Source organism: Natrix helvetica, assembly GCF_964273705.1.
Source record: "Natrix helvetica genome assembly, chromosome: 3".
NCBI lineage: Eukaryota > Metazoa > Chordata > Lepidosauria > Squamata > Natricidae > Natrix > Natrix helvetica.
In genome coordinates this window covers 120,635,046-120,659,022 of record NC_138549.1, presented here as the reverse complement: position 1 = coordinate 120,659,022, position 23,977 = coordinate 120,635,046, and the positions used below count along the sequence as shown (strand labels likewise).

At 38.2% G+C, this 23,977-nt stretch overlaps 2 protein-coding genes across 2 annotated transcripts in view; one reads left to right on the top strand and one right to left on the bottom strand.

Moving 5' to 3' along the window:
- Nucleotides 1-1,200, top strand: part of GNAI3 (G protein subunit alpha i3) — a 40,510-nt gene extending 39,310 nt beyond the window's left edge. The window contains exon 9 of the mRNA XM_081946933.1: nucleotides 48-1,200. The gene's annotated coding sequence lies outside the window, so the exon portion shown is untranslated. The remainder of the gene's footprint in view (nucleotides 1-47) is intronic.
- GNAT2 (G protein subunit alpha transducin 2) lies at nucleotides 324-22,060 on the bottom strand. The gene is made up of 9 exons (XM_081946934.1): nucleotides 21,924-22,060; nucleotides 17,969-18,011; nucleotides 16,697-16,838; nucleotides 13,877-14,034; nucleotides 10,820-10,948; nucleotides 10,054-10,183; nucleotides 6,109-6,262; nucleotides 4,421-4,635; nucleotides 324-3,395 (listed from the first exon to the last, which is right to left on the bottom strand). The coding sequence occupies exons 1-8, from the start codon at nucleotides 21,952-21,954 to the stop codon at nucleotides 4,445-4,447; spliced, it is 978 nt and encodes a 325-aa protein (XP_081803060.1). The 5' UTR covers nucleotides 21,955-22,060; the 3' UTR covers nucleotides 324-3,395; nucleotides 4,421-4,444.
- Between the last annotated feature and the right edge of the window lie 1,917 nt (nucleotides 22,061-23,977).

Below are 23,977 nucleotides of genomic sequence, written 5' to 3'. Positions count from 1 at the left end.
AGGTTGTCATATGAATTTGTGCTAATTTTTGAATTTTCTTTCTTTAGATTTCGAGATGGGGACTGTTTCTTTGCTGCCTTGTGAGACAGCTGCAAGCATGAACAGGACTGGGGAATGAAAACAGCATGCAAAACCTTTGCATTCTTTAGCACAATCTTCTATATTAGGGATATTTTACCGATATGGATGCTGAAGTTAGATTCCAAAAATGGAACTATTGTTAAGTGTGATTTTTTTTTATCATCCAAGCATCACTTGGATTGCATAATTTGAAATATGTACAGCTGTTACGAAGTTTTCATCCCAGAACTTCAATATGTAGCTTTCTTTAATAAGTCATCATTGCTCTATTTTTAAAGTTTTTCCATCAAACTATATATTGATTAAATTTTATTTTCTTCGCAATGAATCTTACATTTTAAACGCAAAAAAAAAAAAAACCCACTTAACTATGCACATAATGTGACCAGATCATGCAGAAAGTATTCCTCTTAGCAGGAACCTTTTTGTTTTTAAAACTTGGTATGGTCAGAACTTGCTAGTATTGCAATTACTTTAAAAGGGCCTTAGAATTCTTATGGTTAAAGCTGTGGCTTTCTTCTAATATATACTATGTCAACATTCTGCTACATATACTATAAGGCTTTCCCCTTCCTTAAAGATAGATTTCCTGTAGCAGATTTAACAAATTATGCGTGGCTTATAGGTTGGGAGGAGGTTTAGCCTGGTTAATGCTGAGTACCAATTTGCTGAATAGGCAGCTGGTGTAGCAAGTAAAAATCAGATTCTTACATAGAAATTTCTGAAGTGAGTACCAGTTAGCAAAGTGATTTATAAAATTCCAAGCTGGAGATGGGAGGAGGAGAGTATATGCTGCTACAGGGCTACTGTATCAACCACTTAATTGTTGTGTATGTGTTTGGTCTTAAAGCAGTGGGGAGTTTTGTAGACAGTGGGATTTGTTCTGCATTTACCAGGGCCTTTTATCCTTAAGAGATTTTGGAAATGTACCAACAGCATGTAAATGTGGTGCCAAGTTCCTGTTTGCCATTGTTTTTCTTGTAATGAAAATTAAGCAGGGTAAGGGCATTTCTATGCTTAACCATTACACTAAGACTCTTTCCCAATTTTCATGTACAGTTTCAACCTGATGATGTAGTTATTGGCAATATTAAAATGGTGAGTTAAAAAACTTTAAAAGTTCCTAACTTTATTGGTGCCATTTCTACAAATCTTTGTTAGTTTCTTACTTGCATTTCTGACTTTTGCAAATAAAAATGTTAGTTAGTCTGATTAATTAATTGCTATTGCTAAACTTTTATATACATAACTGTAGGGTTATATTTTGTCAAAAGTTCATTGGACTGCACCAAATACTCAGGTAGACCTTCCCTCACTGAACAGACCTTTCTTCCTTCCTTCCTTCCTTCCTTCCTTCCTTCCTTCCTTCCTTCCTTCCTTCCTTCCTTCCTTCCTTTCTTTCTTTCCCTCTCTCTCTTTTCTTTCCTTCCTTCCTTCCTTCCTTCCTTCCTTCCTTCCTTCCTTCCTTCCTTCCTTCCTTCCTTCCTTTTTTGACTGTGCAGTCTGTGTGTTCCCTAAGAAGAGAGTTATGGTATTGCAAAACAATGGGGCAAATCCAGCTACTAGTAAAATTGATATTGCTGACAGGACAGAATGTATTTAATACCATTCTATTGGTACTAATAACCTTTACAAAGAGTAATAATAACATCTGAGAATGGTGGCAAGTCAATTGTCAGTTTTTACCATTTGTCACATCAACAAGGTATTACAATGGCTATTTTAAAATGATACATTGTGCCTATCTGTTTATTTATATCTTGCTATATTATTTGGGTAAATAACTCAAGGCAACAAATATACCTAATATCCTCTCTCCTCCTATTTCCCCCATAACAACAACCCTGTGAAGTGGGTTGGGCTGAGAGTGAGTGACTGACCCAAAGTCACCCTGTTGGCTTTCTTGCCTAAGGCATGGCTAGAACTCTGTCTCTCAGTTTCCCATCCTGATGCCTTAACTCCTACACCAAACCAGGTCTCTTGCTACTATTAAAAGTATTTTAGCAAAAGACGTGATAATGTTCTACTCATAAATAAGATGCTATAAATAAATACCTTACTAGGTTTCTGAGTGTACAAGTGGAAGAACACGCTTCATAAATGCATGAATCTAATAAGTCAATCATCCAAGGTGACCTGTACGTTTTTTTAAAAAAATGGGAGCATATTACAGGTTACTTAATCAGTTTAAGACCGATTTCATACAAGCATGAACATGTATTCAAACCTGGGGAATATATTGTATAAATTAATAATGTATTGAGCCACCACTTCAGTTCCTGTAAACGGCATATGAATCGCAGCAGATATTTTTGAAAAGAAAATGTGAAGAGGAATGTCTATGGCGAGAAGGAACGTGAAGAGGAATGGAAGAAATTACTTTTCAACTATGCACCTATACTTTTTAATGCAAATTTATTTTTTATCTTTTACATTTATTTGAAGCTGCATGAGGAATTACTTGCAATGCATCTTAATGCAAGTGGTACCTTGTCTAACAATACAACTTGTTTACAAATGTTGAGAAACAATACAGCTCTAAATAGGATGAAACATATGATACATCTGTTTTATTTTTGTATCCCTCTGTTCCCTATGCGGGTGTTGAGTTCTCTGCTCCTGTGATGTCAGTGGGTTGAAGCTGTGTATGTGTATGTTCATTACCACAGGATTAGGAAGACAGGTAGACAAGCTGTCTTCACAGCAGGTATTAAAGCACTGCTGTATTCTATGAGCATGGGGGAACAGACCCATTCTAGGTTCACTGAATTAAACACTAGAAAACCTTTTTTAAGACACTGGGTTCTAATTGCACCTGTTTCAGACAACTGCAAATACATTGTGTGTTTGATCTATTTTTAAAAGTTTTAAATTTTGAAAATGCCTCATTCCTATATACAATGTACAGTTTTTAGACTTGGACATTCACACCATTGTTTTTAAAATGAACAGTTCTGTTAAATAAGACCCCAAAGCACTGATTGTGTTTTTCCTGTGAAAGAATTATGTCTTATTTATAAATAGTTAAATGCAGAGAATCAGTGTTTGACATAAATTCATTGTTTGTAAACCAGTTTGACTTCACTGTTGCCCATATGTTACACTTTCCACTTTCATAGATTGGAGACTCTTTAACTTTTTGTTCCTTTAGCTTTTTTGATGGTGTGGTCTTGGTAGAATTGTTTGTCTTGGGTGAGAACTGTTACCTTGTTAGAATTGTTTATCTTCTATGGAGAAGTATAGATTCCTGAATGACTGCTGGCTCCGTTGGCTCTGCTCAGCAGAATGATGAAGCTCACTGGAAGCCCTCGTTCCTGATAGATGAAGATGAGATCATTTAATTAATGAAGTCAAATTACATTTGAACTACAAGTTGTCAAAATAATGTTAAAGATGTAGATATATATATATATATACATACATACATACATACATACATCATACATACATACATACATACATACATACATACATACATACATATATATATACACGTACATGCATGCATACCTTCAAATGTTGTTCAGCCTAAACCCTAACCTACTAATTGTGTTCAGTGGTCATGGCATGTGACGTCTGCCAACATCTACAGATTCTGCAGATGTTTTGGAAATAATTGCATCCTTATACATTTAGTACCATGTAAGCACTTGAAAAAGCTTAAATAGAATTGTACATGGCTAATTCTTGGCTGGGGTGGCTACTAGGAAATCCCAGGTATATTGGAAAAAAAAACATCCTGAAATAAGACAAGGACCGACCACTTCCTCCTTTTCAATCCTTCTTCCTCCCCCATGGATGTGACCATGTAGTCACTAGGAGTTTATTCAAGAAAGACTATTTACTTTTAAAAACTCCCCAGTCCTGTACTGAGCACCAACTTTGATTTTGCTTATAGTAATGCATGACGTTGTTTTGTTTTGTTTGTTTTGTTTTGTTTGTTTTTTTGGATTTGTAATCACCTGTGGTTTCCTTAAAATTCCTCTTCTGTTGCATTAGTATCTTCAAACCCATTTTAGAAATAATTGCTAAGCAAAGAATTTGGCAATGGTGCTAACTCTTCTGATGTAATTATTGCAAATTATTGTGGCAAAAGAACTGAAATAGCAGAGTACTTGCATAGTTTTAATGCAAGCATCCTGTTGCAGTTTAACTGCTACTTCCTATTACATATGTAGCCCAGCTGACTTGGCTACTGTTTGCATTTAGTTATTATGCACATTTGACTTTAAGCACTAATGTCCAGAAGTAAGTATAGTTACAAGCATAAGTAAGGAAATGCTACAGTATACTTACTGCCTAATTCCTACTTTGGGAACAGATAATTGAATATAATTACCTTTTCTTTGAAAACGCTGTAATCTTAGAAGAGACCACAGTCCTTTAGGTTCTCTTTGATGATTACATCTGTTACTGCATCAAATACAAATTTGACGTTCTGTGTATCTGTGGCACAAGTCATGTGACTATAAATTTCTTTTGCATCTTTTCTCATGTTTAGATCAAGAAACTGAAGCTTGATGTAATTGCCTGCATCTTCAAATGTATTGGGGCCTGTTGGGAAAAGGAAACAGGAAAATATAAACTAAACAAGTGGTAAAAAGTATCACTTATTGTTTGGATCCCAAGTTACTCATTTACAAGAAGAGCCTTAGATTTAACATTTTCTCCTGGTGGAAATGACAAAAGAAGTGGTATGTTGCCTTGAGTTCCTGAAGGAAAGGCAATGTAAATGTAACAATTTGCCTACATTGTTCCCAACCTTTGATTAGTTATTGAAGGGGCAGGTAAAATCACTAACAGATTTCTTGCACCAATGGAAATATCCCACACATCTTTCAGTCCAGGTGTATGCATTTCCATCTGCATCTTGGAACATGATTTGTTAATGTGATATTAGGGTTACATTACTTTGGTGTGTCGACCAACAACTTATTTTATTACCAGAACTCTTCTAAGCAGTTCTTGAACAGAAAGAACCCAATAAAAGTGCTCATGTTCCCAGTTTCTTTCATATGAATGTTATACAGCATAGAAAGTAACGAAACATGTACATTGAAATGGGTAGTTCTCTTTGACAAGCCTTTAGAATGTAAGTGTAGTCACTTTTAAAGCTTAAATTTCTTAAGTGTAATACCTTCTATATTGTGTTATTTTATAGAACAATTTTAAATCAATTAAATAAGCTGTCTGTATGGACATTTCTTATTGAATTGATACGTTTCCATTTCAATAGTAAATTAAATTCAAACCTAGCACTTTGTTCATCAATGTATAAAATATCAGTTACTTATTACAAAATGTATTTGCCGCCCATCTCATATTCAACAACTCTGGGCATTAATTATGTTCTTAACAGGTTTTCTTCAATCTGATCCTCACCAAATGTATTGAGCTGCTGTAATTTCAAGCCAGCGAAACAACTGGACATGCTGTTTGGGAATATTGATAATTAATCCATTCCATTTGTGGAAGTTACTTAGTTGGGGAAACTGCCCCAGTCAACTGTACACTGGGGTAAGAGAAAAGCCTTTTTCTCATTTAGCTCTTTTAGCAAATTACCTTATTTTTCGGAGTATAAGATACACCTTTTTCTCCCCAAAAAGACAGTGAAAATCTGGGTGTGTCTTATACACTGAATACAGCATTTTTGGCCGCCTGAAACCCGCCCCCTTTGCAAAAATGCACATGCATAGGCTTTGGGAGGCCTGCAAAGTGCTCCTGGGGGCTGGGGAGGGAAAAAAACAAGCAAAAAGGGGCCATTTTTGCCCCTCCAGCCCCCAGGAGCACTCTGCAAGCCTCCAAAAGCATATGCAGGCCCCCCTTTTTTTGAAAAACAGGTCGTTTTTTGCTCATTTCACAAAAAACAAGGCATGGAGAGGATTTGGGAGGCCTGCAGAGTGCAAAAACTTTTTAAATTATTTACCTCTTCAAAATCTTGGTGCGTCTTATACTCCGGTGCATCTTACAGTCTGAAAAATACAGTATTTTGGCTTTCATGAAAATGAGGGAAATGTTCTAACTCACCATCATAGTCAGGGAAGCAAATGCTGAGATGTACTTTCTTGATTTTTTCCTCAAAGAGGTCCTTCTTGTTCAAGAAAAGAATTATGGAAGTGGCAGCAAAGAACTTGTGATTACATATACTGTTGAAGAGATGCAAAGATTCATGCATGCGGTTCTAAAGAGAAGAACTTTAAAAAGTTAAGTTTAAAATGAACAGTGGTACCCGAGGCTACCTAATATTTTATTAAATAGGCTGTTAAGTTAAGCAAAAATAAACATTTCAATAAATATGTAAAATAAATGGTATGCAATCGACAGTGATGGGAAGCAGTGATTACATTAAAAGTCAAATTCCTAGAGATGGTTTCCTAAGAGTTAAGTAGTTTGTGTTTAGAATATTAACATCTCACATTGAAAAATCCAGAAACTACCAAGAAATAAACGGCATCATATATAATTGCTAACATTAAAACAACATTTCAGACAACTTGCAAGAAGTGGGTTGGATCCAGACAAAACAAGTGGGTTGGATCTCAAGGGAGCAGCCCCTGCCTTTCCCTTTGCTGTATCCCACCCCCACCCCCAGTGCACTTTGGTTTTGGATTACAAAATAATACTGATATCGCAAAATTGGCTTTAGATCTTCTTAGCAACCTGGTGCATTTAATCACAGTTTTTATAACGCTAGCTGGAAGATAAAAACGAGCTGTTGAGAGCTGTTTGTCACTCCTAATTCCAATGCAGGAAGGGAAATGCTCCATCCTTCAATAATCTCAAAGGCTAAGCAACTTTTTAGAAGTTTAGAAAACACTGAGATGAAGAGATCATGCTAGCTTAAATTGGCTACCCCCGTGGGGCACATTCACAAATGTTTGTTCCAATGTTTGTTCCAAATAACAAAGGGAAAACTTGGTTTAGAGCAGTGGTTCCCAAAGTGGGTGGTACCGCCCCCTGAGGGGCGGTGGGATGACTTAGGGAGGCGCTAAGAGGCAAGGGGGGCAGCAGGGGGGCGCTAAAAGGCAAGGGGGGCGGCAGGGGGCCCTAAGAGGGTGAGGAAAAAAAGATCATGTATTGTGTTGGCTGCAGAGGGCGTCGCCCCTAGGCTGGTAGCTTCCCCTTAGTTAATTCTCAGATGGAAAGGAGAAACTTGCCGAGCAGAAGATGGACTGTTTAAAGCCCATCAGCGCGGGCAGAAGGACGAAATTACCCAAACAAACCTGGAAATAGCTGCGGGTTTCCCTTTAAGCAACGTCACCACCCTCCCCTGCAATCGCTGCCTTCCTCCCAGGAGAGGGGCGCGCGCCGCTTCAATCACCCACCCCCCAACACCACCGGCGTCTTAACCAACCAGCTTGGCTTGTGAAAGGTTTTTTTTTAAAACGGTCGATGGGTAGGGAGATCGTGCACAGTGTTGTTAGGGGGGGGGAACCCCACCAATTGAATTCTAGTTGAGCTTGCGAGAGAGCTCTTTGCCACTGATTTAAAACACGGTCACATATTTCATGCCATCCTTTTCCTGCTGCTGGGTAAAAGTAACTGGGGGGAGGGGCGGATGAGCGGAAGTGCAGTTGCTCCCTTTTGGTGGTGTGGATTTTGGTTAGGGAGGTTTGGATTACCAGCAGGAGGGAGCTCGCATTGCAATCTTCCGTTTCTAGTCTTGGAAATACGGGTGTTGTTAAACTCACGGGAGCTTTCTTTGATATAGGTATAGTATACTATATGTATATACTACTGTAGTATAGGTCAGGAGTCCCCAAACTTGGCAACTTTAAGACTTGTGGACTTCAACTCCCACAATTCTCCAGCCAGCATAGCTGGGAGTTGAAGTCCATAGCTGTCTGGAGAATTCTGGGAGTTGAAGTCCACAAGTCTTAAAGTTGCCAAGTTTGAAGACCTCTGGTATAGATTCTCCTGCTCGAGCAGGGGGCTGGACCAGAAGACCTCCAAGGTCCCTTCCAGCTCATTTATTTATAAAAGCTACACTCAATGCTGGTCGCGGGTGGATTTTCTTTTAGGATATGTGTTTAGTTTTTGAAATATCCCCATTCCCATCCTCTCTCCTTGCGGAATTACTGGTTTTGAATAGTTGGTTCGGCGAGCAGAAGTTCAGCCATTGAAACCACATAAGCATTTAAAGGCAGAATGTTTGTGTCGTGCAAAATAATTGGCAATCTGAAGGAGATAAGATTATATTGTATGCCTTTGTATGTGTGGATATGTGCACACATAAATTTTGCAGCAGGGTTAACAATGACCAGAGCACCTCTTGGTTAGCATAGCCAATAAGAAACTTGGCCAATAATATTAAGGCAAGTATGAGCAGCTATCTGTCCATGGTTGCTTTAAAAAAATGACACCAGAGTTTCTTGCCATTTTTGGATGGGGACTGGATGAAAACAGTAATACAAATCTTAAAATTGAGATTTTCTTTAAAAGGAAAAAATAGATTGTACTTCAGTTTTGCTTAGATGTGTGATGTGAGTCAACCGTTTTGATATTTAGACCACCAAATCTTAAAGACTATGCAGAGGGTTTGGAAGGGGTTAGTAGCAAAGCTAGTGTTGATATTGTGGAAATTAATGAAACTGAAAATTACAATGATGTTATTGAAGGAATGTAACTATCCAGATAAAGTTGTTTCTCTGACATTCTAAGACTTAGATGTCTGAGTGATATCAGGATCTTCTTTTGATGGAAATTCCAGATTGGGTGATAAATCCATTTTCAGATACTGAGGAAGATGGGGTCGTGGAGGAACAACTCATAGAGCTGCAAAATGACATTGAGCTGAAGCCAAAGTTTAAGAAATCGTACCAAGAGTTTTAGTTACAGAAAGAAATTTCTGATCGCTATCCTGCACTATGGACAGTGGTTATGAAGCTCCTTGTTGTATTTCCAACATCATATTTGGTGGAACGTGGCTTCAGTGTGGTCATCCAATTTCTCTCCAAGCAAAGAAATCGACTCCAGATTACTGAACGTGGTGATTTAAGTCTCCTGCTAAGTGACTTAAAACCAGACATTGGAAAACTGGTATCATTTCATCAAGCCCATCCATCACATTAAGGATTTACTGAACAGTGAAATAGTTACTAAATTTTACTGAGTTTACTAAGTTACTAGTTACTAAGGTTCTTGATAAATGACTATCAGACTTTGAAAACCTGATATCACTGGATCATGTTCAACAATTTTGTTGAATTAACATTAACTAAAGTTTTTTAAATTGGATTTTGAATAAATGTGCAATTGTTGCAGTTTTGAATTTTACTGTTACTATCTTCCTTCCGTTGTGCAAACCGCCCAGTCACATGACCCCCCTAGCCACGCCCACAGAACTGGTAGTAAAAAAAAATGAATTCCACCACTGGGGGGGGGGCACTGAGGATCAGTTTGTAGCACCAAGGGGGCGTTGGACTGAAAAAGTTTGGGAACCACTGGTTTAGAGTCTAGATCACCATCTAGTCCAGTGTTTCTCAAACTTGGCGACTTTAAGTCCTGTGGACTTCAACTCCCAGAATCCCCCAGCCAGCATAGCTGGCTGGGGAATTCTGGGAGTTGAAGTCCACAGGACTTAAAGTCGCCAAGTTTGAGAAACACTGATCTAGTCCATCAATATTTTTTTAAAATGACAAAAGACTTTGAAACTGGACAAAAATTGATACTTGCTGCAACTCCTTAAGCAAAACTAGGAATTGAATTCTTATTCCAGATTATTTTGTTACTTGATCTTGAATGAGAACAGCACAATTTTTTTTAAAAAACCCACTTCACTGGCTACCTTTAAAGTTCCTTTAATTTTCCCTTCTCTGATTGTAATCAGGCAACTATAAAGCTCTGGCATTCTTTATGAGCGTGGAGTAGAAAGGGTGACTGAACTAAGTTTGTCTTTATGGGGCTGATGAATTTCAGAGCAGACCCATGTTTGCAACTGTCGTCATATACAGTATGAGCTAGCAAACATACCATATCATCATCTTCTACCAAGACCATGTCATAGGCACTAAGAGCGCCACAGAAGATGATGCAGGTCACCCCTTCAAAGCAGTGGATCCACTTTTTGCGCTCTGATCTCTGCCCACCTACATCAAACATTCTGGAGAAAGAAGAAACATGCATGTGACAATGACGTTGGAACATTTGAAACCAGGGAAAAATCTTCCCAAATCAATGTAGTTTCAATGGACAGATGTGATGCACATTTGCAGTCTATCACACAGGTTAAAGATGCATGTGGCATGTGGCAAAGATAGATGCATGCATTCAGCCTCCCACAATTTGCACATGGCAGGCTTTCAACTCATAGTTTCCAAAATTCCTGGACCTTGGAGATTATGAGACTGCACTGAAAATCATCCAGAAGATACAAATTTGGGGAAATGTACTATAATTCAGAGTACTTCCCATTTTTCAGTCAAATATTTTAACAAAAAAAACCCTGAAACAATAGATATCAAAGTAGAAATAGAAACACCTTGAAAAGGTAAGTTTTTTCTAGGGGAACAAAGAGGCATAGTATTAATGTTATCCCTGTTAATGGTCTGCTTTACACATTAGGTATAAAAAGTCTGGGAAAAAGACTTGTGGATGCTGAAATGCCCTGAGCATACAAGAAGAGGAAAGGCGAAATAGAACTAAAATAGGATTTATACATTCTGAAAGTTGATTGGAGAAAACAGAAAGAAAAAGTTACCATTTTAGAGCAAGGAAAATATTGAGAGATTTTGCTCACCTGAAATTAAGATCCTTGACAGCGAACTTTGTCTCTATGATACCTGTGGTCTTAACTCGGGATCGCAATACATCCTGTTCATTGGGAAGATAGCCAGCAGCAGTGATCCTGTCCAGCTGATTAAGATAGCTACAGAGATGCAATATAATTTCTTAGCATGGCATAGGATTATATAATAGCATGTGTCATATGCCATCTATATTTTAATTTGATAGAACTATGTCAAAGTTTCCTAAAGGTTTAACAGCCTGAGCAAGATTTTGAACTCATATCTTCCAGAAATATCAAACTGAAGTTATTGTTGTTAGTGGTGTCCGACCCATGGACAACTGTTCCTCCAGGCCTTCCTATCCTCTACCATCCCCTGGAATCCATTTAAGCTCACACCAACTACTTCAGTGACTCCATCCAGCCACTTCATTCTTTCTCGTCCCTTTCCCAGCATTAGACTCTTCTCCAGTGATACCTTCTTTCTCATTAGATGACCAAAGTATTTGAGTTTCATCTTCAGGATCTGGCCTTCTAAAGAGCAGTCAGGGTTGATCTCCTCTAGGACTGACCATTTTGATCACCTTGCAGTCCAAGGGACTCGCAGGAATCTTCTCCAGCACCATAGTTCAAAGGCTTCAATTCTTTGGCGCTCAGCCTTTTAGCTGTAAACTAAAGTTACTACGATTTAATCTCAACATATTCTGCTTTCCTTTGTATACCATTAAAGAAAATGTACTATAAGCATTGGTTAACACCTGGCTAATGTAGCAAGGGCAGAAACGGCAAACATCTGCTGTTTGAGGTTTTGTTAGGATTGCATAGCAATGGCAAGTTATTGTTAATGCCAACATATTTTTTACCATTTATTTCCCAATGTATTGTTTTATCTAATATATTTGACTCTATTTACCCTTATAGTTGCACAAACATTTTGTAAATGCAGCCCTTGTCAATCGAGTGCCTTCTAAATGTGTTAGATGATAAAGCTCGTTGTCGTATAGGAACTATAGTCCATTATATATGAAAGGTATTAGCTTAGGAATGAAGCCTGAAAGGATTTAGTAGACTTCTGATGCAAAATGTTAATTGGGAAAAAGAGACTCAACTTTTAGTCAGCCAGGCCAGTAGGAATTTGGAGGTGTATGCACCCCATATTATATTTATATATTGTAGCAATATTTGCTCCCAAAATGCTAAATTCCCCTTTGAAATCGAACTGAATATGAGTACAGAATTATGCAAGTAAATAGTTTGAATCATGTTTGATCAATCAGGTAAGTGTAATATTGCAGATATGTATACCCAAAGCCAAGTGCACAATGAAATTCAGTGGCTGATGTAGTCAGGAATTGCAATCACTGACACTGTTAACTGAGATTGTTAAAGAAGATTATCATATCATGAAAAAGTAGAAGGCTTCCTTAAAGTACTTGTTTTCTTCTTCTAAATCAAATATGAGTAATAAGGAGTCCTTGGGCTATGGGATAATTTATTCAAAATGTTCACTAACTTCATTCAAGATACTATTAACTGGATGTCTCCTTCCTGAATTCTGTCCTACCTTGCAAATTATTACCTAACTGACTTCAAAATAATGACACTCCAATAATTGAAAGCTGAAAGTAAATCTAAGAAAACATTTTCTCCTTTATCTTAATCAACTATTCCCTAAGAAATCAAAATACAGATCTTCAGAAGAGGATTTAGAAAGCCATGCAAGTTCTGATCAGCATTGGGGATCCTGCTGGAACGAGTAGTAGATTCTCTCTGTACTCACTGCGAAGGCCTTTTCCTGAAAGCACCCATAACATGCTTTCAAAAGTACAAAATCTGCCACTAGTGCAAAAGCAGCTTAGGACTATAATAAATTGACTAATGAGGATAAAGGATGTCGGAATAAATATGATCAGCCTTATCCATCTTATCGGGGAGTGGGTAGTTACTACTATTTATATTTTACTTTCTACAGTGTTGTACGTTGAAAACAATTAGTAAACTATAGCATACACAATAGATTAAACTGAATAAAATAGGACATTCATTTAAAAACATGATAGAGTAAAGGAAAATAAATAAAAGCCAAACACAACATTCACAGAAGGACTGGGTATATAGAGCAGGGACTTTTCTTATTTACAAGTTGGCATTTCAATCAATCTGCTAACACATGTTTTTTGCTTGGGATCCACAAGCAATCACGTGTGGATCCCATGGCAATGATGACTCCAGGAAACCCAAAAACTATACAGCTATAATCACAAGTGATAGACTCACTAATTCTTCAGGGTTCAACCTTCTTGATACTCAGCCATAGAATCCATTTTTCCAGAACAAATACCACATCTCTTGACTCAGGCATAATAGTAGAACATTAACATGATCAGCAAAACTTGCTAATTGGGATTAGAGTAAATCTTGCTATTATGCCACAAAAAAGCTGTCCAGGAACTGAGACACATTCTAGGACCATCCCTATAAATAGGAGTGGAATTGCTTTACCACAGTATATTGTTTCTGCCCCCAATTCTTCTCCTGCCAAACTTATGGAAGATGGCTCAGGAGGATGTGGGGACTGACAGCATAAAAATGCTGTCAAACAAATTCAACAGAGTTCTGTCTCTAAATCAGGTTAGACTGAAAAGGTTCTTTTTGGGGAGGAGGGTGTCTTTGAGTCAGTATGGACTCCTGGCTACTGCCTGGACAAGTTTTTGCAGTATTCTTGGCAGGATTTAAGAAATACATATACACATGGCTGCTTTAAAGAGACACCAATCTAATTTTCCACATGTTCTGAGCCACTTCTCCAAATCATTTTTGAAGAATGCACAAGACAACTGATTTTATTTCAAAAGACAACAAGCTATGCAAGGAGAAATTCCTTTTATCAAGTTGCATATTATTGAGTTGCAATCTCATTATAACAAAGGGTTGTGAGAATGCGATTGCACCAATACCATATGCTGATATGTTATTTGTGCAATCTGATGATCGCAATCCTTGGAGGGGGCTTAATTGCTTTCCCAATAAGGTAATCTTTCATAGATGCAATAGTCGGCTCAGACTTACTATGCAGCAGAATCATTGAGCTGATATTCAGCTGCTCGGTCAAAGCAGGCTTGAACTCCTCCATCAGCCCATAGTTTCTTTATACAAGTCACCAATTCTGGGGGCATGGTACCCTCTTCAATCGAATCGGCCAAACTGTACAGCTGCCGTTGATCATCCTATTGAAAACACAGAGTCCATAAGCACAAACTTGTTTCCTTGGGGGCTGGATATGGAATTCAAGGCTCAACGTTCATCTTCATGTTGTTATGAGGTCACCATACGAGATGTCCACGGTTTTCACTTGTGAAGTTCTAGCTTGCAGAGACAGGCTTTACATGACCATTGCATAATTGGATTGGTTTGGACTAGAAGACCTCTAAGGTCCCTTCCAGCTCTATTATCCTATTCTATTCTCAGATTATGGTGCTTTGCTACAGTATTTGTATCAGGTTTTTCTAGGGCTGAATACTAGGTGACTGAAGGCATTAAACTAGAAAACACCAATGCAAAGAAGTAGGTAGAAGGAAGAACAGTGAGCCCAATGGTGCAGCAATTAAAATGCACTATTGCAGGCTGTTAACTCTACCCACTGCCTGGAATTTGATCTGGGTGGGACTCAAGGTTGACTCAACCTTCCATCCTTGCAAGATTGGTAAAATGACGATTCAGATTGTTGCTGACATTTTAAATCACCCAGGGAGTGCTGTAAATCACAATGGGGTGGTATATACAATAAGTCTAAGTGCTATTACTCTTTGTATTGGCAGAAAAAAAATAGAAGAAAGTAATACCTCCAAGGGATGATATATCAGCTTCTTTCATCATGGGAGAACTTTGGTTGGTCCTGGCTTGTCCACCAGAAATATTTCCCCTAATGAAGTGCTATTGTGTATTGCTATTCTGGCACAACTGGGTAGTGGTTTCTTCCAAAGTGACATTTTTTTCAGTACTATATGGTTGATTAGTTGATGTCCTATACATTTTCAGCCGTATCATCCCTTTTTTTTCTCTTTTTTTAAAGGACATTGCTTCTGCTATGAATTGTAAGAGGTAAGACTGTTTTGAGAATAACTCCGATCAGTGCTGCATAATTGTTCTACGAATCAGCTCTTGCACATTGATGGATAAGAAACAAATAATGCTCTCCAATGCTTTTCTTTAATCACCAGGTGGCGCTATGCACACCTATTTAGATTGTGTAGCCAAAAGAGTGACCAGCTGTGTTTGTACAACACACTTACCCTTGGTTACTGAATCATGGTTTAAACAGTCCATCAAATGTCTGGAGTTGTCTGGAACACTGAACCATAAGCAAACCACACTGCCTAAGTTCATATTAGTCTACACAGTTCATACTACACTATATTAAAATGCAGTGTTCATTTTGCTTATGGTATGTTCCAGGCTAAGAGATTTTGTGTGGCATAAGCTTTTGGGTACTGGTTGTATTGGTACCAAAATGCAGTTTTGAGTGTGGTTATTTTCTACAAACCATCTGTACTTGATGCATGTTATCACTATTTGCACACTTGATACCCCTGTTCTGGAACACTGGCTGGCTGGCTGTCTCTCTCTGTGTGTGTATTCTATCCTTATATATTGCATTTGAACCAGGGGTGGGTTCCTGCCAGTTCTAACCTTTTCTATAGAAGAGGTTCCACAAATCTACAGTGCCGTTTAGAACCGGTTCCAGCTCCCTCCCCCCGCCCGTCCCTACATCATCAAGATGAAGAGCGAGAGGAGGAATTCTGGGAGTTGAAGTCCACAAGTCTTAAAGCTGTCAAGTTTGAACACCCCTGGGTTTTTTTTTGCTAAAGGGTTAGGGATACAAGGGTCTTGTAACTTGACAGCTTTAAGACTTGCATGCTTCAAATGCCAGAGTTCCTGAGCCAACATTTTGGTTGCTAAGCAAGAGGGTTGTTAAGTGAGTTTCACCACATTTTACAAGTTGGCCACGCCCACCCAGTCACATGGCCGGCAAGCCACTCCCACCAAGCAGGCCACACCTACAGAAGAGGTTCTAAAATTTTTTGAAACCCACCACTGATCTGAACACAGTACATTTTTTAAGCTTCCAGAACAGGGCTGTCAAACTCGTGGCCCATGGGCCGGATGAGTCACGTGCTGGCCACGCCCGTGCCCGGTTTAGCGAAAGGGAAAAACGTTGTGATATGTCACATGACAATGCCATGACAACACGAGTTTGACACCCCTGTTTTAGAATGTCCTCCAATGTTAGTTTTTTTTTTAAAAGGTACATTCCTTGGTTTTCTATTATTTTTAACCTATACGGAAAATATGTATAAACCATGGAATAAATTTTAGTGAAACAGCATGATATGCATTCTGGACTATCATTTAAACATCCCATGATCACTCTTGGACTCAAATTTTAAAATGTTTAAATCGGTCTCCTTGTCTCAGCTATATGCAAACACCCACACGTCAGCCCCAGTCTGATCAAATTGAAAACATTTTTCCAATGTAAAAGGAAAAAAATAATTCCTCTGTGCTAGGTATGTGCAGTAGGAGGCAATATTAAAAAATAAATAAAGACTTCAATTATGCCATAATGGCCACCTTTTCACTTTTTTGACACCTCCAACCAGCCTTCTTGTATTTCAGGGGTGTCCAAACTTGGGAACTTTAAGACTTGTGGACTTCAACTCCCAGAATTCCCCAGCCAGCCGGCTGGGGAATTCTGGGAGTTGAAGTCCACAAGTCTTAAAGTTCCCAAGTTTGGACACCCCTGTTGTATTGCATTCTGATTTTTAGCCATTGTCATTGCTTCCTGGAGAACACATGTTACAATTACAGTGTGCTATGGGTAACACTCACCCCTCGGCCTGAATCAGCAAAATCTATGCCGAGAGTAGACATGGCCCTGATGATTGATAAGATGGATTGAAGTATGTTGCTATATATGATTGCTTTGAACTCCAGACATTCTTCTTCTGTGTAGCCATCTTGATGGATAATTCTGTAGCACAAAGAGAGAGAAAAATCCAGGTCCCGAATATGAAATGCTACCATAGATTTTATTCCAAGGCTTTAGGGCTAGTTTGTTCTTTGATTTTACTCTCTACCTGCCAAGAAGTCTGTGCATTTCAACAAGGATTGCAGACAATTCTGAGTATTGTTACTCATTCACTAAGTGAAATGTTAACATCTGGTGGAGCCTATTGTGTCTGATCTCAACCATTCCTCCTTAACATTCTCAACATCATAGCTTCCATTATCAACTCCTCTCTCTCTCTTTTCTCCCCACTTCTGCTTTTTATAGCAACTCACCTAGCAGGGAATTTGAGTACTTAAGTTTGTTCCAAGCTATGAGTACTACTGTTAGTTTGGGTCATCCAAACATTAACTTGCATGAATGGGAACATACTACTTGTCTGCAACAAGTAAGAGCAGAACCACTGCTCTTAACCACAAGAAAGTGTTATTGATAAGGCCATGTTCTTGCCCCTATGCATTCTGAAGCACTTTTTGGAATTTAAATGCCAAGTGCTGCACCACCATAATTTTGATACTCAGTTGATGAGTCTTGTAGCAATAATTAATGCTTGCTGTGGATAATTGTGCACTGCACTCCCTCTTCAGGGCAGCTTGCACTTGCCTAGAATCACTCTAGTCTTAAACTTAATTTAGTTCCTACAACATTCATTTAAAAAGACCACGTAAAAACCATGCTAAAGGAAGAGCTACCCAAATGCACATGACCTTAAATGTTCATTTCCATCAACTAGCCTTAAAAAAAAGGCCATCCAAACTTAAGGAGTTTTTTTTACACCATATATGCAGGCAAGCAATTATTGATGGCTCAATAGTGCGCTGTTATAGGAAAAGGCATTTCCTCTTGATCCTGCTCAGAATCAATCTATGAAGCAAGCAGTTGCCACTTGCTGTCCTCAGTTGGTTTAATCATATGCTATTTTTATGTGTCCTAAGCCTTCCATAATCAGTTTAAGTTATCTGCCTCAGCCCATTCCTGCTGCCAACAACCTGAAAAGTATCTATAAATGTGAACCAATGTGGAACAACATCCAATTAAGAATGATACAGCTAACTTTTGAGCTCCTGATCGCTGATCATGAAGGGGATACTCACTTCATCTGTTTGACAATTGTACTCTTCCCTGACTCACCAGCACCTGGAATGAAAAACAGTTTAAGGTCAGAACTGCTTTGCAGACAGAGGATGCTCTGAGTTAACTCTGAGTTAGCTTTCCGACTAGAGTTATTGTGAGATCACCACTGGAAATATATTCAACTACAGTACTATATTGATGAATTTGCTCCTATAGGTCAGTCATTCTATTAGGGCATGGTTGGTTGTTTGGTTTGCTAATCAACCATAATGTCCTTGTTCATTCATAAGTCTTGATAAACCTGACTTAGTGGTCTCATTCAGGTAGTCTCTTTTGCAACTATATTATAATGGCTTGCAGTTGCTTTTTCAAGAATACTTTTCAACTTCCCAGTCTTCCCAGAAGTTTGGAGATTTTCTTGTGATCTCTCATTCAAGTTCCAAATATGCTTCAACACTCTTAGCATCCACCCACAGACAATAGGCATCATAACTACACCATGATTTGCAAGACATGGCTAGATTCATGCCTTGCACCAAAGCAAAAGTAAAATAGAATCATAGGATAGCTTAGTGCAACATGAAAAATGAGCCATTATGATTGGCCTACTACCATAAAGACAATGTCATGGAGAACATAGATGTTTTTCTGCCAAGGAAGATCAATGATCAGTGATCTCAGAAGGTTCTTCTCTGATGTTCATGCTTATATGTTAAATCTTATTACCAGAGAGCAATGGGTAGTCCTCGACTTTCATCCATTTGTTTAACTACTGTTCAAATATACAATGATGCTGGAGATTAAAAAGTGAATCACAACCAGTCACAGCATTCACATGTCAAAATGCGAGTGCTTGGCAATCAATTCTGGTTTTGGTCTCCATTGTGGTTGTAAGTCAAGGATTAGTTTTGTAGCGCTTGACCCAACAAAAAAAAAGATGACATGTGAAACAGTGACAGCTCAAATATATCATATCTACGAAATGAACTACAGTTGGCTAACCTTCTGCAATATACTGTTAACATAAACCAGAATGTTTCACACAACATGTTTAACCTTAAACCATAATATGTATTAATATAGTTTGTGGATCTTGGCTAAATACACTATACTAGGCCATAATATGATTTGTTTGTTCTTGATTTAATGTAAATTCTGCCATGGGTCTTGTACAGCAATTTGTTAAAACAAACCATCGCTTGGTAGGATGTATCCCCTGAGCTTAAAAAACCTTACTGGTCTAAATGGTAAATAAAAGGAATTAAAGAGCAGGCTCCTTTAATTCCCGAGGCTATGGAAAGAGCAGCCTTCACTTTCGCCATTCCCATACATGAAATGTCCCTCTTTCTTGGGCCAAATATTTTTTAAAGCTGCTCTCTGTTAGGCAAGGCCCAGTCTGAACAAATAACAGATAGATATTAAATATGCATTAGTTATTTCTATGCCATCCAGAGTTATGTCAACGCTGAAGCTAGTAGTGCATGCTAAAGATACAGTGAAGGCATTTTAGGAATGTTTTTTCTCTAGGAAGACCCCCAGATCCACCCAAGCATGGCTGATGTGTTCTTCACTCTCTGTAAATTTGTGATGATCTTATGGAAGCCATGAGCCAAGTCATACCTGTATGTTTACAAGCCTAGAGCTAGCAGAGAGCATTCATGGGCCAATGCTTGAGCCCAGAGAAGTGTCTGCCAGTCAGCATTCTTATCTTATTATCTTATTATATCTTATATCTTATTATGCCTGCACAGTTCCCCCCCCCCCCCCCATTTATGATCTCTCTTCGCAGAAGAGAATGGTTAGTAACACACACAGGTCCTCCATTATTATTCCACATTTATTTCTGGCCATTTATTTTTTGTTTTTCCAAAAATCCCAAAGTGTGAAAAGACCAACTGTAGAAAATGGCAAACAAAGCAATGGAAGCCCTCAAAAGCTTCCCAGATACCCAAAATGAGAACTTCACTGTACAATAAGCCTGTGATCAAGACTTGAAATGGGGCTATGGCAGCATTCTGCCTTTGGGCATCTTTTCCAACAACTATGATGATGCTAGCATATGGCTATGTCCAGAGGATTGGATGGTAAACATGAGGAAAGATAAGCTATCTGCAGCTGCCCTGAAATCTCTAGGAATAAGGTGATGGATCTTCTTACAGAGGTTGGTTACAACTGCCTTATTGTAAACAACTGTAAGGTGTGAACTATAACTCTTACAATTCCTCATTAGCACTGGGTGGGGTATTTTGGGAATTGTAGTCCAGACATCTTAAAGTTGTTGAAAAACACTTTCAGGAGGGGTCTTCTGGAATGGAATATTTTAAAATGTGCTTACAAAAGACGAAGGATTATACTTTAACAGTATGAAATGCCAGGAAGGAAAATCAAAATGGTTGTGGGAGTTACTGTGACACATAGTCCTTTAGAAAAAAAAAACCTCAGTCACACTAATTATTAAGGAGGAAATTACCATGGAAATCAAATCAAATGTGGGACAGCTCACTGTGAGTAGCTTCCTTATGCAACCTGATTGCCTTTCCTCTGTAACTCTTTGTGGTAAAATTTGGAAGTGCTTTTTCAGTCTTCCCAGATGTGGGCATAAGCTAGAATTAAGAAGGAATTCAGGCCAGTTCAGTCTTCTTATATTGGGACTGGTTTGTGTGGAAGCTAGCATGGATATGATTGGAATATAAACATCCAAAGGTCTTTTTTAAAACCATGTACCTGGAAGTGCTCAGGTAGATTGATAATATATGTCAAATCTGATTGTGTTTTCCACAGCTTTTCAAATGATTTCTAGTGCTACCTTCATTTGTAACAATGAATTATTCACATAGCTTGCAAGCAAGAATCTTTACTGCAATGCAAAAAAAGTTTTTTCTATGAAATATGAAATGTAGCTGGCCAGATGAAACATTTGCATATATCTGTCTCCAGAAAAATAATCTAGAAGGCTAACCAGTGATGATAAAAAAACTCTGCTGGAGTTTTCTATACTAATTTTTTCATTATATGGAAATATTTCCTTTTGATGACCAAGACATTTTGTATACACGAATAAATAAGATGTTTAGGCTTCAACCTGATACACACTTGGTTTGTATAAATAATACCAAACTTAAATGAGTTTTATTTCTACATAGACCTACAGTATATAGGATTGCACTGTAAATGTTTTTCTCTCTATCTTTGACTATACCTATAACTACAGTTCCAGTTTTAGTGAGGACTAATAGTCCTAAACTGAGAGAACATTGTTTTAGGCTGGATTATTAAACATTTTATAAAGTTACTAGAATTTAATCATATGCGCACAGCTAGATATTCAGAAATGTATTTACTTAAAATACAGTGACTCCTTGCTGCAAGACTAATTCATAAGCTATTTTTGCAAGCGCTGACTCCAAATCATTATATATTTGCTTTCCAGAAGCACCATCTTAGAATGTGTCTTCCTAAAAACACATTCCTTTTCTTAACAAAATGTTTCTTCTGTTGCTCTTCACTAATTTAAGCAACCATTGTACCATTTCTTGATCTCATCACATTAAGCTGCTTGTTTAGTTCAAACCAGGAAGCTGCTTAGAATTAGAGCTTAAGCACTGTAATTCTAGTTTCCCTGCTGTTATTGCGATGAATCCGTGTTGCCAGGAGGCACATAAGAACCGATTACTCCTGCTTGCCTCCACAAGCGGCAGTGCTGATCTATGTGACTTCTACTGCATGAACTGTAGTGCACTTGTTCCTGCAGCAATGTTACCTCACAAAGCCATGCAGCAGAAGCCAAAATATAATATTTTTCATTCTACATATAGGAGGACAGCTCATCCAATCCCCATCTCATCATTACTGTGGTTTCCAATTCAAATTTTAGGGTGGGCTGAGCTAAACACAACAATAGCAACAGAGTAGGCTAGACCTGCCTTCATTGTGACCTCCAAATTTCCAGAAATTAAGCAGAGCACAGATTTTTACCCCAGCCATGGCGACATCTCTGTTCATCCATTCCCGACTAATACTATAGCCTTCCTCAAACCAGTACCCTCCAGGTATGTTGAATTAGAAATTAAATTGCAACCAGCTGCTGTGCAAAGTGACTAGAGACAATGAGGAGTACAGTTCAATGCATAAAGAAAACATTAGGTTGGTCAAGACTCCCCTCTTACGAAGTAACCCTTTCCTTGATCTAATCATAAAAAAATATCCCTTCCTGCTCACATTTGTTTCTCAGTTGCTGCTAATGTGGATGTTAAACTGCTAAAAACTCATGCAACTGATTGGAAGACACATCTTAGCCAACAGTTTCCATGTCTTAAGTATCTTTTGTACCTATATTTTAAATAAATTAATTTACTGGCAGTTTTCTTTTTAACAAATTCACTTTCTAGATGCATTTATGAAACCTGACCTCTTGATTATGAGCTGCAACTGTACAACATCTGACTGGATTCATATATGTGGCAATCAAGTACTCAGAAATATGTGTATCAAAGAATGCTGCATATTAAAGCTAATACTGTTTCCATAAACAAGTCAATTTGGAAGCAGAAAATGTGCGCTTGAGATAAGAAAGTAATCTCTGGCATCACATTTAAAAAATGAAAGTTTGGGTTGGGTCCAGATTTCATAATATTCAGAAAAATCCTGAAGTTGCCACTACTAATTTGAACTCTCACCAACTATAATGAATAACAGTACTCTAAGCATTTTAATCCACTTTTTTATATTTTCCCAGAGAAATGGTAATGGCATATTATCATGAACTTTTGTGTTTTAACTCATCAATTAATGGATTAAAGGGAATGCAAAAAGGAATAAGACATGCACAAAAAATAATAAGCCATAATGGTTCATGCACAAAAGAAAAGAGAAACCTCTGTATCCCAGATGTTTTGTTCCAGACATAGATAAAAATACAATTACTTTGGTGAAAATAAGTGTTTGCATTTCATTGCGGTTTAGTTATCATTCAGAGTTGTCTCCTCTCTTTCAACTGGGGAGTTATCTTTTGAATTCTGTCCCTGGGTCAGTAAACAAGAGAGACTTGTTGCTACTGGCTTATATAGGCAGCACTCAACTTATCAATGTAATGGAGCCTTCCCATCACAGTCATAAGTTGTGATGGTTGTAAAACCAGTTAGTCATGTGACTGGCATGATTCCTCCCCCTAGTGGTGGTTAAGCTGCCATAGCAATTATAAAGCAGCTACCATTGTTGTTAAATGCTGCGGTCGTTAAATGCACCAATGGCTTTGCCAAAATCAGAAGTAAATGCTGGTTTTCGGCAACACCATTCTTAAATGCAGTCACATGACTGTGGGATGGTGCAAAAAACTGTAACATGCCTTGGTTGCTGAGCACCCAAAGTTTGGTCAGGTGTCTATGGATGGGAGCCCAACCATTGGCATTTCGAATCCGGGTCCTAAATAGCCTCAAGGTCTGTTGTAACTTTGAACTGGTCATAAGCTGAGTACTACCTGTACTTGTTAGGGGAAGACATGATCTGAATTTAGGAGTGAAAGATTCCATTGGACAGATAGAACAATCCTAGATCTAGCTGGCCATGACTGGAGACCAAACTACAGAGGAAGAAATTGAAATTAGTCCTGTACTGATTGCTTCTGTTGCAGTAGTGGTGACTAATTATATCTAATAGCATCTTGCTCTACAGCCCCAATCTCATTTTAATTTATTATTACTTTTACTAAAAGTTTTGATTCAGTATAGCTGGGTGGATGGTAAGTTGTCTTAGATTTTAAAAAAAGGGAAGGGAATACCACTCTTCCATCCATTCCATTGCACTAACTTGTTATTAACTTCCTGGTGCAAAGTGTTAGGTTTCCGAAAGATGCCCTAATTGACCGTTTGAAGTTACAATGGTTGTAAAAATAAACTTTTGTGACCAATCCTCACATTTACAGTGTTCCATAGTCACATGATTGCCATTTGTGTACATCACAACTGTCTTGTCTTGTGACAAGCAGAATTAATACAAAATGCTTTTGCTTTGCTTAGCAGCTGCAGTTTAGC